We start from the raw sequence: 17916 nt of genomic DNA, 5'->3' as shown, positions 1-17916 counted from the left end.
TACGGTTTCTTTAAGCAGCTGTGAGTGGAAATTGCTTTTTTTTTTTTGGTGGGGTGGGGGTGGGGGGCATTTATGACCCCCCATTCAAAGGCTGACATCTCAAACACAGGAAGGAAGGAACTCAGAGGTGCCATACAGTAGAGGCAAGGCTAAAAGCAAACACCCAACGGAAAGTTACCGGAGACGGAATGGATTCAACCTCCATTTAAGGAGAGAAAAAAGGCGTGGCTTATCTCACCTTGCTTTAATTTTTTTTTTTTTTTTTACAAGATTTAAACATGAGTCAACCCCCAACTCCCCCAACAAAGAAAAATTCTATAGATGTTGTAGCTCATAAGAGGAACACTTAAACCAGCGATGATGTCACACATGGAAAAGGAGAGGGTGATGTGTGTGTGTGTGTGTGTGTGTGTGTGTGTGTGTGTGTGTGTGTGTGTGTGGGGTCTCTTCTTCTGAAGGGTCCTCAGGATTAGGGTCTGGAAGTCCATGAGATAATAGATCAAAGAGAAACACCAGAGAACAAATTCTCTTTTTCCCACATAACGCTCGTCTTCCTCCAGAATGGAACGTTTACCCACCTTTGGATCAGGAGAGAGTCTCGGGCTCTAAAGGTTCAGCAAAACAAAACTACGGTTAGTTAACGTAGCTTTGTTATGGTGACGTCTTTACGAAAGTATTTCTGTTACACGTGTGTGACTTTACGAACTTATGAATGAGAACTCCAACCAGCTTTCACGATCTTGCTAACATTAGCATTGAATGTCACACCTACAGCGAGTAGACGGTTAGCTTAGCTCAACAGGAAAACTAGGCAAGATGACCAAGTTAGCCGAGGCAGGTGAAGCCCGTCGATGCAAAACTAGTTTAAAACTAGAGGCTGCAGTTTTAGCCTTTTTTTAAAATGTTGATAGGAAAGATGTGACGGAGCTATTAATCCTTAATTAATCATTACGACACACGTGACTGAGCCCTGCTAGCCATTTCCCGTCTTTGTGTAATCCAAAGCTAACTCCATTCTTCATTCACATGAGCTGCTACCTGTAGCTAATAGAACCACATTAGACATTTCTCTTGTTTCCATTATTTATGCTGCAGACAAAGAGAAATATTAACTTTCTATTTATCTCTCAACAAGAAAGGAAGAAAAAAAAAAATCAAGGACTCTCAGACAAAACGTTAGCCACTTCTCTTCCTTTCCATTCTTTATGCCACACTGAAGGCGACCTCAGATATTCATGTTTTCATTCTTTACAATCATTTGAATAAAAACCAGATTTTTCTACTTGTCAAAAACTAATTAAAACATTCCATTCTTCATGCTGCACCTGAAAAACTGGTTGATTGCTAACATTTAAAAATCAGACGTGTGCCAGTAGTTGAGACCTCAGTGTTTGATCAAACTTGATGTGTGTGTGTTCAGGACACACAAGTCGGCCTCACCAGAACCATTAGTGCTGAGGGAAGGAGAAATCAATGGTCAACTGTTCATAGGAGACTCCCATTAATGTGCAGCCTTCACTCTGCTAATACTAAGTGCTGAAGTCTGACTTTCAAAATGACCACAATATCAGAGAAGGACAAGAAAAGCAGGCACTTTATTTGAAAATCTATTGGCTTTTTAGAAAATAAGACCTTGATATGCGACTAATGTTTTCTGCAACTGATTTTCAACCCCTAAGAAGAAAAGGACCTGCAAACATGTCTGTGAAGAAACAGGAGACTTCAGCCCCGTTCGTCACTCTGCTGCCACCTAGTGGTCACACCAGGGAACTGAAGGCTCAAAGTCAGACTCGTCGATCTGCTGCCTCCTAGTGGTCACACCATGGAACGGCAGGTTCAAAGGCAGAATGCCTATTCAGCTGATCAGCCTTCAATTTAATGATTATTTGATATTATTTTAGATTAAAACGTTTGATGGCTTCAAAATTGATGTGTAATGACATCTGTGCACCACGATCAGTTTTCAAGTTTTTCACACGATAACATCCTATAACAATTCTAAATATCTGACAACAATCCTGCCTGCATAACTACTGTTAATTACTTCAGTGCTTGAATTGTTTATTCCCTATAAACAAAATGTGTTAGTATCACAAGCCTGGACTTCTTTATCCCGTCGCCAGACTTTCAAATAGCTTATAAGGCAGTTAGCGTCTTTTCAAAGTCACTGAGGGATGCCCTCTATGGTGTGTGTGTCTGCGTAGAGTGTGTGTGTGGAGAGGTGCTCCACCGCCCCCTGCTGGGATGAAACTATCAATGGAACGCTGTGAATGACAACGTTCTGGCCGTCGAGGCTCACGTTTGGCACCAGCAACCCCCTGTCCTCGCAGGTTAAGGCACTCCCTTTGACAGAAACCGTCCCCGCCGGCTTGGACATGTCCTCCGAGGGACCGCACACGATGCCCGTGGCGCCGTTCCCTTCCGTCACCACCGTGACCTCCGTCCCGCCCTCCTGGATCAAGGCGTTCAGGCCCTCCAGCTCGGAGCAGGTGGTGATGAAGGTCTGCGATCCGCCGCTGGCGTCCTGAGCGGTGATGGCGGTCTGCAGCAGCGCCTGGTGCAGCGGGTTGTTGGCGTCGTCCTGGCTGAGTTGCGTCAACAGCACCGTCTGAGGTTCGAGGGTGGCGTCGGCAGTCTGGGACGACACCAGCGGCTGCATCGGCGCCAGCAGGTTGACTTGTTGGATCATGGAGTTGACCACGATGTCCTGGCTCTCTGGACTCAGCAGCACCATGTTGGTCTTATTCGGAGCGTCCACACCAGCTGGGATTAAGGGGTTCTCCTGACCCAAGGGGTGCGACACGATGATTTTGAGCTGGGCGCCGCCGTAAGGCGCCATAGAGTCCGACGGGAGAGGAACTTCCAGCTGAGTGCTGGTCTGCGACGTCGCTGCAGACAGGCCGACGCCATCGGTGGGGGTGGAGATCTGGAGCAGAACCTTCTGCGCGTCTCGGTGCTGCTTGACGTGGCTGCGTAGCGAATCCTCCCTCACGAAACAGGCGTCGCACATGTCGCAGCAGAACGCCCGAGCCGCCTCTAACTTCGCCCGATACCTGGAGCAGGCAGGTTTCGGAGAGTCCCCTCCTCCGCTTTTCCCTCCGCCCCTGCCACCTTTCCTGCCGCCGCCGCCGCCGCCTTTCTCGGGTTTGTCCGAGTGATACTTCCTCCTGTGGATGACGAGGTTGCTGTGCTGCTTGGAGGCGAAGCTGCAGAAGTCACATTTAAACGGCCGCTCCTCCGAATGGATCCTCTCGTGGACTTTGAGCGCCCCCTTGCTGGAGCAGGAGTAAGAGCAGCGGGAGCACTGTAGGGGCTGAAGGGGCTCGTGTTCTCGGGTGTGTTGGCGCAGCGCCGCCCTGCTGGCGCACTGGAAGTCGCAGTGGGCGCAGTGGAAGGAGTCATCAGTGCCGTGTTTGATCTGAACGTGAGACTTCAGGTTGCCCTTCATGGCGCAGCGGTACTCGCAAAAGTCACACTTGTAAGGCTTCTCGCCCGAGTGGATCCGGGCGTGTCGCTTCAGGTCCGAGTTGATCTTGAACTTGGCGTCACACTGCTGGCACTGGAAAGGCGCGTCACCTATGGAAAGGAAAAACACATTTACACGCAGCGTCCCAAAACGGCGTCGTCTGGGTGTCTGATGACCCACCTGTGTGCGAGCGCAGGTGAACGGTCAGCTGGCTGGAGTTGCGGCTGGCGTACGGACAGATCTGACATTTGAAGGGCCGCTCGTCGTAGTGGATACGCAGGTGCTTCTTCAGGCTGCTGCTGTCCGCCGCCGCGTACGGACAGTGTTTGCACTTGTGCGGCTTCTCGCCCGTGTGCGAGCGGCTGTGCATGTTGAGCTTGTCCCGGCGACTGAAGCGCTTGTGGCACAGCTCACATTCGAACGGCTTCTCGCCTGGATGGAGAACGGGGAAAAAAAAACGACGTGTGTTAGCATTCGATCCGGGAGAGCTGAAGCTGAAACGGGGATGAAGGTGTGGGCGTACCGGTGTGGGTTTTCAGATGCCGCTCCATGTCTTTCTGCCCATACTGCGTCTTATAGGTACAGCCTGCAGATCCAACACAAAACACGAGACTTTGACTTGCAGGAAGCGTCGCTTTTGCTCTCAGCTTCTGAAAAGAAGTGCGTTGACATCATAAGCAGCGAGATCACCCACCTGAGAAACAGCAGCTGTGTCTCTTCAACGTCGGGGCAGGTTGCAACTTTTTGGAAGGTGTTTTCTGGGCTTTGGTCAGGATCTTTTTCACACCTTTTGTCAAACAGCTCTGGTAGGCGTCCGGCAAAACAAACTCCGCAGTGGAATCTGAGCGGGACCAGAACACATCTGCATGAGACAAGCAGGCTTTAAACCACATAAAGCGTGCACGGTTTATTTTGGACTGGCTGTACCTGTCAGGGTGACGGATGCAGGGGGGGCTGATGCGCTAGAGGCGGGGAGGGAACATCCATTTTGCTTATGGGAGAGAAACACCTCGAAGTTGTTATATTGCTGCTTGCAGAAGCCGCAGATGTGGATGTCTGGGCTCACCTCCACCACAACAGAATGACCTGCAGCAACTTCACACAAACAGGAAGTCATCAGGTCCGACAGGAAGTTTCACGATGCATGAAAGCGACAGACACTCAAGATAGTGTTGCAATTTGTCACCAACTCTTTCCCTTTACCTTCGGTGTTGTATGCTGCCATCTTCGACCTTATTCAACGGCGGATCGTCTCATCTTCTCCCCACGTGCACCACGTGTGATCGTTACGTCACACTGAATCGATTAGACATCACTGCTCGATAATTAAACCGCCAAATCCACCCGGGGTCTGGATATCAATGGTAATCACAGTTTACGTCTCGAGCTGAACAGGTCGGTTTTACGACACGCTGCCCCTGGTTTGCGGCAGCAGGAAATGCTTGAGGGTTTCCCCGGTGACGTCACACGCGAAAACGGTGGGAGTATTGTAAATCAAGACGGCATCTGCGTTTGGATTGAACACCTGAAGTAGAATATGTTTGTTATTCTGTCGTGGCTTCCGTTGTAAAACGTTATGTTTTGATTTTAATTTTATATTATTCATCTGTCATTTGGAAAGAAGCAATTAATTAAACATCTGCTGCGAGATGAGGTTTCCCCCTCCGTTGTGTGACACCTGCTGTCCAAGTCAGCAAATTTAAGTAAATAAATAAATAAATAAATACGTAAATACATAAAATAGAAGCTATAAAATAGAAGCTCTTTATTCGATACACTATAGTGGAGTCTGATTTATCAAAAACATCATCACCAAAAATAGTACTAATACTTATACTAATACTAATACTAATACTAATACTAATACTAATAATTAAATAGTAATATATATATATATACGTATATATATATATATATATATATATATATATATATATATATATAAAATAAATAAATAAATAAATATAAATTTAAATTTTTTAATTTTTTTAAAAAAATATATAAAAAATAATAAAAAATAAATATAAATATATATATATACGTATATATACACGTATATATTAAATAGTATTTTTAAACAAATAAAAGAATGCTTTTGAAGAACAAGAATTAAAACTATAACTCTGTCGATGTCTGTCTAGTTTTTCAGCCAAGCTACAAACGCTACTATGGTGACGTTACGACCCGCCCATCACGTGTCAATCACGGAGAAAACACCGCCCACAATTTGTCGTCATCACAGCTTCTTCAACTGCTGCGTTCGCCGACCACTCCTGCGTGACGTAGGCAAATCTTGGCGGTTTCGAATAAATCGGGTACGGTAGCTTAATTTTATTAATTCTCTTAAAAAACGGGGGCTTTTCTGACACGAAGTGTTAGCATGTAACTGTTTGCACTATTTATTATTTCAGACATTTATTTAACTAAGCTGAACACCCTTTAGCTTAGTTAACAAGGCTGCTAATGTTAATGCTACCTCCGCCTGTGTTGGCGGATAAAAGTCCAATAAACAGGCTAACAAACGTAACACCTCCTAGCTTTAATTATTTTTTAGAATTAATTGTATTGATTAATTAATTAATGGTAATAATTAATTATACTAAGTACTATTATATTTTTAATCTAAAAATAATATTTTATCATCTTTAAAATATGTCTCAATTAAATTAGCATAATTACAGACTATATCCTTAGCGCTGTGTTAGCCCACCCGCTCCCATGTGAAAGGCATTCCTCCTGTCGACGTACTGTATGCTTAAATAAAAGCACTCCGCTATCCTCCAAGTAAGGTCAATTTACTGGCTTGTTGAGGTGAGTGAATGAGAACGCTCTCTTTATGCCACAGCAGTTGTGCTGGTGTGAATAAGCCATGAAAGTGACTGACATGCAGCTCCATTTTCACTGGCAGGTCCTTAACTGCCTGATTGCCACTGTGAAGCTCAGGAATTTCCTTACGCCGACTTTCCTGCATGGCAAAGGCACAGGACTGATTCCCTCCCTGCTGAAACAGCAAATCCTGGAGACAGACAGGAGGTACACACACACACACACACACACACGAAGCCGGGCCCTTCATGGCGTGCTGACATGAAACTGAGTAGTTGATTACTGCTGTCTTTGAATGGAAGTCTGTCAGGATTGTCCCCGTAGATTCAGATAAATGCACGGTAACCGTTTATGTCATATTAGCAGCAAAGTACTGTTTTCTTTTGGAAAATTTGATGATTCGGCACAGAAAGGACACAAAAAGAGACAAGTAAATACATAATTAGATCAGACTGAAGACCGTGCAAATCACTGGGACATAAATCCTCCTCAAATTCGATGAAATTATGTCCCAAGACTGCCTTCAGTCCTGACAGACAGACGAGTCAGACGGGTTAATTAAAGTGAGACTTATGTCAGCAGGCCAGCATACGCTGTATTTAAATGTTTACAATCCAAACATTGTTATTTTCCTCATTCCCATTATTAGTTATTTAAATTAAAGTAATTATTTAGTGGCCCTGGCTTTATAATGTCGGCTTGCAAACATTTTTAATCGTGTTCTTCATTTCATTTTTCTCCTTTTTGGGGACAAAATACTCAACTTGAGTTTTTTCTTGGGTTTAAATTCAAAACTGTTTCATAAGTCTTCAAAAAACATCCACATGCACATCAACCATATGCCGGACTAGAGCCATTTGCTATTTAAAGATCTTTACTGTTTTTATTTCTTCTGTTTCCATGGTAACGACTTGCAACTGTTCTTAAGAAAACAAAAGGGGTTTGTTTTTAAGGCAAACTGTGTTTTCCTTCTTTGACAAATTGCTGCAGGAAGTTCAGTCTGTCGGTGGTCAGATGTAGAGCGGTGAAACATGAAGTAGTCGGCCATGGAAGCGTCGTGTCAGTTCTCCAGTTGAAACTTCAGAAACTCTCTCGATGTGATGAGATTTATGTCCAGTTTTACTCATCGGGAATCAAGACATTTATATCTCACCGACATTTATATATCAAAGTGCTTGTGTTTGTGCAATGGGGGAAATACTTGCCTCCAAACGTCCAAAGATATTCAATTTACCATTTCATCACCAGAGTAAAGCCAAACATCTGTGTGTTGGATCAGAGCGGCGTTCTGCCCAGCAGAAGGTCAGCAGTTTAATCCCCAGTTTGCTTTCTGAGTCCAGCAAACATGGAAACCCACTGCTGTTCCTGGAGGGGTCAAATGCAGAGAAATATTTTCCTATGTGGCTAATATCTAATAAGTGGTGTGACAGTTGGCAGCGTGGTTTGGATCCAGACATCCGGCCTTCCTTGGTGGCATTTGCTCCCCTCTTGTCTGCATGGGTTCCCCCTTTGCGGGACAAAAACACAGCGAACTGGCAGCTCTGGATGTGAATGGTTGTTAATCTACTGGATTCATCCAGGGTCAGCCAGGACAGGCTCCAAAGGATAAGCTACCACAGATTAATGAACTAATTAATTGATAATCAGAGCTGCTGCCAATTTATTTCTCAATTGATTAATAGTTGGAGCAGTAATTCACAGCAGTGCCAGACCAGTCTGATCGTTTTTCCTCTTATATCAGGACCAGGAGTCCCACGTTTCTGGATCCCTTCCTCATTTTGAATCAAAACAGTTTCATGGATCGTCTCCGCATGCTTGGCGCTGGATAAGGTACCAGAATCCTTTGCGGTCCCTGGTAAAGTGGGACATCTCGCCACCCTGCTTACATTCTTTTTCAGACAATCAGCTCTGATTCGCTCAGGATCAACACGTCTTCCGGACATCCGGCTTTGCCGGTTCTAATTTGTAAGCGTTGCCCCTTCCCCATCCATTGGGACGCTTGAGAATCCAGTGAGTGATGTAATATCCCTCTTTTCCCCAATGAGACAAGGGCAACAATAGCGGGGTGGGGGTGGGGGGTGGGGTGCTTCTGTCACATTATTTTCCCCCACCGAGGCACGCCAGCTGCTTACAGTTGCTTAATGGCTACGAGCTGTCACAAGGCATCACAGCCCGCTGCCACACAGGAGCGGCAGATGCTTTAATTGCACAATGACTTGTATGCTGTCAACAGCAATTATACCCTGCTTCCACCTGAGGGCACCCAAAGAACACCATCCAGTCGCGCCACGAGGCAGCTACACCTAAACCCGATCCCCGAGTCTTCGGTCCAGACAAGAGACGGATCTCAAGGCAGTTATTCTAATGCTTTCTCCATGCGCTGCAATAACCTGTGTGGGACTGTCAGGCAGCAGCAGGACCCCCGGAATCATATTTAGAAATGAAATATTTATCCAGCTTTGTCACCTTAGGGCCCGCTGCTCGCCGTGCTGCAGCAGGTCGTGGTGTGCAGAGTTTGAGTAATTTTGCTCATTATTAATTCATGTCATTTCATTTCTCTTGCGTTTCAGCGGAGGCTCGTTCTCCGCCTCCGACCAGAAGATTAGTATCATTAAGAGGAGACAAATAAAACGACGAGCTCCGAGCTTCCAGTGCCGTTCTGGGTCTGTAAACACACCGCATACGTTTATACACCCAGGTTTGTTCCGATTTATTTATAGACAACCCTGAAATCATAATCAAGCCACTCAAAATCTCAGCCTGCTGTTTGTGCCGTGTCAAAATTGAATGGATAAAAGATCTTTCGAGTGGCGTGTTTGTTTTGAGCCGTAAGACAAATTATACACACATGTATGAATTCCTTTGGTCAACAGCTGCCATCTCAGCATCGGATAAAAGAGAGCCAGAATCTGGGAGCCATCAGATGCCTCCGACGCTCACACTCCATCATATAAAAGGGAACGTGTACCCAGGCACACACACAACGGACAGGCCCTGCACACATGACCAAATGCAGCCGTGCTACACACAAACACACACACACACACACACAAGGCGCACATGCTCACACGCAGAACGGCGCGATGCTCTTTGTATCTGCCAACTGATGCAGATGATAGGGCTGCAGATGAGTGCAGACTAACCGGAGATGAGAGGGTGCATGTGGCGGCAGAGACAATAGCAGGCCCCGTAGCCTCTGGAGGAGAGCGTTCGAGGCTCGGACGCATCCTGAGCTGCAAGAACCCAGAACCGTAGCCCTTTATTCATGCAGGATGACATTTAAAAAAAAAAAATGTTTTCACTAATTACATTTTGCTGACGCAGAGGCTTAGCATTAATGCTAATGTGACCAATATAAAAGTAAAAAAAAACCCAAAAACATGTTCGTTCTCCTAATTAGAAGTGTTTTTTTCTTTTCTTCTCAAAACGGAAGCTTTTTTAGTGGCGTCTGCTTGGAGCGAAGGTTCTGCAGCCACCTTGTATTTTGCTGTAGAGTCAGCAGGGGGTGTCCCAAATCAGGTTGCAGAAACAGATCCGGCTTTCCAGGCAGTGCTCCAGTTTGGAGCAGCTGACATTTTGGAACCAGTGGGTCAGCAAAATGGAGAAGCCTTGGAGATGTATCAAAAGCAGTCAGACTTCTGATCACAGGCTTCTGGTGTGTAATTTATTGTGGCTCCTTGCGTTTTCTTTATCGCGAGTCCTAATTATGGTTGCGGGGGAAAACTGACCATTAACAGAAACAGAAGTAGGTTTCAGGTGTTGCTTTCAGCTCCAAAGTAGAGCAGAGGAAGGAAAGAAGACACGGATGGAATATTTTGGGTTTTTAAGCGAATCTGCTGAGCTACATTTCCACATCAATCCATCCTGGGAGGGGACTGTCCTCCACTCAGTTTTCCTCCATATTTCCTCCCCCCAACTTTCATCTTTGACCTTCAGGTTGTTTTTTGATTTAGCAGGATTAAGCAGAACCCGCTGGATGGATCAGGAGAAGGACCCGTTCCACTTAGGTGCTGAGGCAGATCAGAGCTCCAGGAATGTTTTTTTTACTTATTTATTTATTACTTATTACTTAATTTATTACTTATTCAAGTTACAAACATTACAGTTGTACCGGGAAAAAAACATGTCTGCTTATTGAAAATTAAATCCTTTTAATTTGTCAGGTTATTAAACCCACAGAACTCCATCAATCAAGGATCAAACTATCCTAGAGAGTAAAGAAAAATAACATCAGACACAAGTTAGGACATTAACTTTTTTTTCAAAAATGATTTTGTCAAAGTTGAAATGGCCTTAATTATTGCATTGTGGGAAATGTAGTTTTGGTCCAAGCATAATTTTGACCTATTTATTTTTAGACAAATTTTTATGCTCTCGTGGGCCACATTTGGCCCCCGGGCCTTGAGTTTGACTTGTTTGGTTTAGATAATTCCAAACTTGACCTGTGGACGTGTCTGACGTGCTGGAGAGGCAGGAATCCAGGAGATGTGTTTTTATGGGTGGTCTCTGGGTAGTGGGTTCATTGTCGGTCCCAGACAGACGGGTCCTGGGGGGTGGGGGTGGGGGAATGAGCGCAGCTCCCCCTGTTAGAGGCTTTTTGGAAGGGGGGAGTGTTTCCTCTCTGGAATGAAAGATTTGCGGACGGAGGATGTTGTTCACTACACAGATAAATCCCACTGAAGTTTTTCCTGATTTCGGGCCGTAGAAATAAAAACCCAGCGGCTGAAAATTTTCCAACCGAACCCGGCGTGCGAGGGAATGTTTGCACGGCTGCATTTTCCTGTGTGAAATTGTCAGTGATGTCGCGACGGAGGAGGGAATCTTGATAGTTAGACAGATAACAATGAGGCTTGTCTTATTCACGCCCCGCACACACACACACACAGACACACACACACACCTACAGACCGACACGCACAGCATCATCATCGTCACGGAGGGAGAAAGGCTCGTAATTGGACAGAGGTGTCTGTAGATAATGAAGCCAGACCTCACACCTGCCAAACCTTGGGGATTTCACTTGACTGGCCACTTAAATCTCCCTCACTCTGTGGGTCTGGAGGGCAAGAGAGTGAGCAAGGAACTAATGGAAAAAAAAAAAAAAGAAGCGAGGCGCTACAGGGAGGATCCCTGTCAGCACCGGTGCAGCGAGGAGCCCACCCCAGCCGGCTCAGCCCCCACAGCTCGCTGCGTTCGGCACCCACCTCACTTCACTTCACTGTAAATCCTCTGGTGTCAAGGATTTCAGACGGAAATGGGGGGGCGGGGGGGGAATGCTGCACCAGCTATTTTGTTTCAAACTCTCAAAACACTCGCTTCTCCCAAGTTGTCTTTGGTGACAGCGTTGTGTGCGGCGGGGGGGGGGGCTTTTAGTGGGGTGTCATTCCAGGTGCTGAAAGGGAAATCAGACAGACGCTTCAACGGAGAAATATTTCTGTGTGGAAAGTTTACCTGACAGTCATCAGTGATGGCGTGACACCATATCAGTGGTTACCAAACCCCCCCCCCCCAAAAAAAACCCCCAAAACAAAACCGACACCAATTACGGGTCGAGTTTACGCCGGCGTGCTCTTAACTATTTATGAGAAACAAAATGGGATTTCAGTCCATCTTTCTTCGCCACTTGATCCATAAATGAGTCTTGGGAATCATTGTTGTTGCTGATATGAATAAGGTATAGATGTAGAGGCGGGAGAGAAGCGTTCGCTCTCCTGGTTCTCTTCTCTTTTTTTGCATCTAAAACACAAAGAGACAGCAGGGACACATCAGTCTTTGTTAGCCTGTCGTGGAGTCAGCCGTGTCAGCGCTTGTGTCAAACGGATGTAGTGGTAAATGATAAGAATCAATAACTTTGCAGACACAAATAGAGACCGGTTGCTTCGCTGGTGGGTTAGCCAGATCCAGATTGCCGTGGTGTATCTGTCATATTTTATTCTTTACTCTGCAGATATCAGATAAAAAAATGATAAACACGCACTTGTCAAACTCTGCTGTCTTGCGGAAGTTGTTTTGTGCCTCCGCTGCTCGGCGGAGTCGAGCCATGCATTAATGCTTTGGCTTTAAGGTTGAAGCAAGGTTACTGAGCAACGCGTTCCTCAGAGCTGAGAGTTGCTCCTGATGGAGATCCTTACGCACATGTTCGCCACTTGGGGAAGTTACCAAAAAGGAAAAAAACAACAACACTCGTCAGATCAGAATAAACTCTGAAACAATCCCTTTTGGACAGAGGCCTGAGGCGACGATCTGGGACACTTTGGGTTTAATTCTAACATCCGGACCAGGTGGGAGGTACATGAGCCCAGGTGGCTCGTCTGGCCCGCGACACCCAGGAGAGAATCCTTGCAATCAACAGCAACAAAAACCAGCATCCATAGTGATGGATGACGTCAGACGTCCACACACAGGTAGCGCTCTGAGCGCTGAGCATGCTGAGGTGACGGAAGTATTTATTTTGTTATTTATGGTCATTTAAACGTTTATGAACCCTCCCCATACTGATATTAAACCACCTTCTATCTGTACTACCTTTTCCCCACACTCCTACAAACTGTTTAAAGCACTTTTGTGTCTGAGACCCACGGAACGTAACGCACTTCCGGATGCCGTCAGCCAATAAAATGAGCGTACGGTATCACGTGACTACTTCAAAAATCTGCGATGAGGTGAAGCGGCGCGTGTTGATGCACGAATGCGCGAGGGATTACTGTACTGAATGTCTCTGTGCTCAAGAATAGAGAAATAGACGTAAAACATTTTGTAATTTTAAAATACAACCAGGAAGTGTTTAAATAAGTTAGTTCGCTGGTGAAGCTGCCGCCGATTAGCAGGTCCCGGCTAACGTGGATGTCCATTCCAAACGGCGGCGATAAGCGACGGCGGGACTGCGCCCTGAAATGAAATGGCTCGGGGAAAAAAAACTGGAAGCATATCAAGATGAAACTGAGCAATAATACAAGAATTATCCATCACCATCCATCATGCATTTGTTTGCCGCAAACAGATTACAAGGGTCTTAATTGAAATATTATTTTACCTTGCTTTGAATTATTTATGGGCTTTGCTGACTGCGTTCATACCTCGGAGAATGAACACATTATGTGATGCAAGAACGTGTGTGTTTGTGTGTGTGTGTGTGTGTGTGTGTGTGTGTGCGGGTTTTGCCAGCAATTCTCATGTATTATTAAAAATGTAGAGTCAGAATATGGTCTTATGCAGCCATACGGAAGATATCAAACGACCTGTCTGTGGTACAATTTACTGGAGATCCACCGGCCGGAGCTGAGCTGTCCGTTGGCCTCCCATTGCTAATGAGATCGGGGGTAAAATTGAGAGTGGTGGGCTGGCTGTCATCCACTAGGTGATGGTTTTAAGACCAAGCAGTGATACTTCATTAATTAACCTTCACATTCTATGTAGATCCGCTCATCAAGATGCAGTTAATTAAAGAAAGGTCATTCCAAGGGCTGCTGGGAAGCAGCGTTATTACAATGGAGGGACGGCTCTGCTTTGAGGGAGATAACGCAGGGGAGGGGGGGCAGGGAGGAGGCGATCGCTGCTGAAATGGCAGATGACTTTCCAGACCTCAGCGGGAGGAGAACTACTTTTGAGTTGTTTTTGTTGATTTTTTTTTTTTTAGTTCTTGCGCTCCCTTTTTAAGACATTTTTTTATTTATTTGGAGATGCTGCAGAAAAAGCGCTAATGGAGAAAGTCTAGGTAAAATATTCATGACGCTCAATCAACAGCATCTATCTTTCAGTATCTCTGTATAGTTTTTCTACTTTCTCTTCGCAGCCCGGTGTCTTTCCTGGTCGATGTTGTGCTCAGGAAAAGAAAAACGCCATCTCCTGTAAATAAGAGACCAGGAACTCTGCGGGTATAAAATAGTTATGCATCATCTGTAAGTGAAATCCACTTGTGGGTGGTGACTTATTCATCCTGATCTCTATGTATGGAAGCGTCTGAGTCACTGCTGCTGCTCGGCTCAGGATGTGTGGTCTTGTTATTAGTCGACGCTGCGTTTTGTCACAAAACCACCAGCCTATAAAAACCCGCGTTGGGCTCCACCATCAGGAAGTAGCAGGACAGGTAGCGTTAGCAACCCTGTTACAAATGACTTCCGAGGATGTGTTTTTTTTTTTTTTTGCACACACACACACACACACACACACACGCACACACAAACACACCCTCCATCCTTTGAGTTCTGTCTTGTTTGGAAGCCCGACATCCGTTTCTCAAAAATGTTGCTCTACTGCAAAATTGCAGCGAGACGTCGGCGCCTCCCGGGCGTCCTCTCAGTCCTGCTGCAGTCATCCGGAGGCAGGTGTGTGTGTGTATGTGTGTGTTATACATCTATATATATATATATATATATATATATATGTATGCACGTATACGTGCACATCCCTCCCACCCTGCAACAATGCAGTAACTGCTGACCCCGGACACGGTCCCATTATGGCAGACGAGGCAGGGCTCCCCTGGCAGCGGCTGGGGCGCCTGGTTGCTAGGTGGAGAGACATTACCGCGGGCCTCTGCAATAATTTATCGTAAGAGCGCGGCGAGCCGTCATGTAGCCCCTGACAGAGAGCTGCAGTACTTTATCAGCCTGCCTGTAAATCAGCCATGTGTGGGTGCAGACGGCAACATTGTTTGATCTCTTTCAGACACTCTAATAATCTGCTCCCCCCTGATTGATACCTTCACACAACAAAGCACATTACGCCAGCAAACCGCAGCAGCCGGCTGCGTGTGTGTGTGTGTGTGTGTGTGTGTGTGTGTGTGTGTGCATGTGCTAATGTAAGAAGCATGTGTGAATCTGTGTGTGTGTGTGTGTGTGTGTGTGTGTGTGTGTCGTTCTGGTGGTCATCAGTTGCCAGTGGCCCGGGGAGGGAGAGGGAGGGGATGAATGAGTCTTCCGCAGAAACACAGGGTCATTTGGAGTCTCTAAACCAATGACAGGCTAACGGGTTCACAAAACGATCACTGGATGAAGGGAGGAGGCGGGGGGGGGCAGAGAGAGAGAGAGAGAGGCAGTGCCACCAACCTTAAAAGAAGAAATACAGCATGCAGATAAAGACCTTCTGAAGTACTTCCTCTTTTCTTAAACGGGGGGTAAAGGTTTTTATTTTTTTTCGGCCGCGTCAGGTTTAAAGAACAGATCGCACTCAGACGACGTTCCTGCTTTATTTTCTACCAGCCGACCTCTGGAGAAAAATGTTTGATCCACGCCTGGACGGACCGCCGAACACTTCTGCCTTTTCTTGAAAACGCTGATATTTTGTTCCATTCATGCCCCCACCGCCACCCCCACCTCCAAAAACCCATCAGATCAAAGTGAATTGCATCCTTTCCAAATTACCCAGCGACTCCTTGCTTGATATGGCTCATGTACAAAGGAGAGCAATGTCCCGTCCAACAATACCCGTCCCATTTGTGCCGCTCAGCTCGGAGATGTCATTGGTTTGAGTGTGACAGTAAAACATAACTCCACCTCCTTCTCCGGGTCGCATTGGAACGTGGCGACCAATTATTCAGCTCCAAATTCAATAGCAATTTTATGCTCAATGAAATAGTGGTTTCAATCTCTGGAGTAATGTCACTTTGGAGAGATTTTCAAAGCGGCATGTCTGTGAGTGGATAGATGGACACGGGAGGATTCATTTTGCTTGAGGAAATGGTACGTGTCTCCTGAAGCTTGTCGTTTATTGATGAAGAGAATACCTCTTCAGATACTATAGAATCCACAGCGTGTGGGTGGGGGTGGGGGGGTGCAGATGGGTTGGGGGTGGGGGGGTTTGCTCCAGTTGTGGTTTCCTTATTGGATAGATGTGATTTTCTTTTTTTTTTCTTTTTTTTTTTATTTCTAAAAGGGATAAAAGATGGCGACGGGATGCACGACCTCCCGATCGGTCAGACGGAGCTCATTTTGCTCCGGTGCAACATTAAAAGTAGCGGCGCACAAATACAAAAAAAGAAATGCAATTATAAGTGTGTTTGTGTGTAATGTATCAGGAGCCCATCCAGGGCCCCATAATGAATGCAATGCAACGTGCGATCAGTGAGCCGTGTGCACGGCCCGCTCAATGCATCTCTGAAAATAAACAGAGCAATGGAAATGGTTCTCATTAGTGTTGTTTTCATATTAAGTCCCTCAGACAAGGTTGACAAACCCGGCTCCCTGTGCCAGGCTCCTCAGGGACCATCGCTTCAATACAGCTAGGGCAAACAACACCAGCCGATACCAACACCATTACCACCTCCTATAGTTACTTATCCTCCCCTCCTCCCTGTGGAGTGCTCTGTCTACAAAGACCAGAGGAAAATACATTAGGATCCCTCAGCAGCACAGAGAAAGAGTCCTGCTTTCATTTATCACCATTGCTATTGGGCCTAAAAGGGACAAATGTCTGCTCTCCGTCTCCGCCGCCGTTAGAACCGGAGAATCGCGCTCGGCGTGCGAGACGGAAGTCGTTCCGCGCTCCAGAGACCATCCACCGGGAGGCTGCTTAGCAGGAAGGGAACAGGTGCGCCCAGCTTCTGGCTTCCACCATGTGTTCCAGTTGTTTCATCTGCACCTGTTTCCCACGTCCTACATACCGCCATCAAAACACGTTATTAAACACGCCGCCTGCCGCGTCTGCTTTAAACGCCAGGCTGCTGCAGATCGCCGTTGCAGAGGTGACGACACAGGAAGAAGCTGATTCGTCTGTGGAATTAAATCCTGCAATGTAAATGAGTGTGGATTCAAACAAACACAATTCTTATTCTGATCTACTTTTTTTTTTTTTTTTTTTTTTGTCGTCAGGCTGCAGCTCATGCTTTTAATCCTGATTCCTTCATCCTCTTTAAATGAAAAAACAGCAACTAATTTATCCATCATGTCAGAAAGTGGGGAAAATACCTCAGATTTTGTCTTCTGACAGTTTAAAACCCACAAATATCAGGAATAACTGATAATAAAAGCATCTCATCCATACAGGAGGATAAAGATCATCAGACTTTTTGGCGCTTAAATGTACAACAGCGTTCTCCTTTAACCCAATGAATGTATGTATTCTGAAAAGTTGCAACTAGCAGCGACCAATCAGAATAAACAGTCATTCTGATTGGCTGATGCGAGGTGTAGGTATAATGGTTAGACAATCACCAGTTGCTGATCGTTCAGTATAATCTCTCATTCTGGTCCGGATTGCGACTCGTCAGGCTAGTAAAATCATCTTTGCTGTACGACTCACCTGCCCCCCCCCCCAACAGGGAGGAGCCCCTCAGCTCACCTGAGCTCTGATTGGGTCGGGCCCGTCCTGTCGCTGCAGGCTACAGTAAATATCATTTTTCTCGTTATCTACAGACCGGATTTTCCAGTAAATAGCAGGACGCGTGATCCGATATCCTGCGTCAGGCCGTTCCTTCAGAGGACAAGGAGGTGACTTGACTTAGTGGCCCCGGAATGAGTGTAAAGATTAATAAGTAATGGCTCTATGAAGCCATATTTGCACTCCGATATGCCCCTTTTTATAGATGAATGCCTTTTGATCACAGGGAAAGTGGTAACACAAAACGAGCAGCGGACAGCAGACGGCCTGACATCTCGATGGGATGTGACACGTCGGGTTTGTGGCGA

The 17916-nt window shown here is 46.0% G+C and overlaps 1 protein-coding gene across 1 annotated transcript; it reads right to left on the bottom strand.

Moving 5' to 3' along the window:
- Positions 1-1213: 1213 nt before the first annotated feature.
- zfp64 (zinc finger protein 64 homolog (mouse)) lies at positions 1214-4840 on the bottom strand. Its single transcript, XM_068340511.1, has 6 exons — positions 4670-4840; positions 4394-4561; positions 4161-4307; positions 3990-4052; positions 3647-3898; positions 1214-3576 (listed from the first exon to the last, which is right to left on the bottom strand). Exons 1-6 carry the CDS (start codon positions 4689-4691, stop codon positions 2165-2167), a joined length of 2064 nt encoding a protein of 687 aa, XP_068196612.1. The 5' UTR covers positions 4692-4840; the 3' UTR covers positions 1214-2164.
- Between the last annotated feature and the right edge of the window lie 13076 nt (positions 4841-17916).

Source organism: Antennarius striatus, chromosome 2, assembly GCF_040054535.1.
Source record: "Antennarius striatus isolate MH-2024 chromosome 2, ASM4005453v1, whole genome shotgun sequence".
Lineage (NCBI taxonomy): Eukaryota > Metazoa > Chordata > Actinopteri > Lophiiformes > Antennariidae > Antennarius > Antennarius striatus.
Note: the sequence above shows the minus strand (reverse complement) of the source record. Positions and strands in the feature narration are given on the sequence as shown.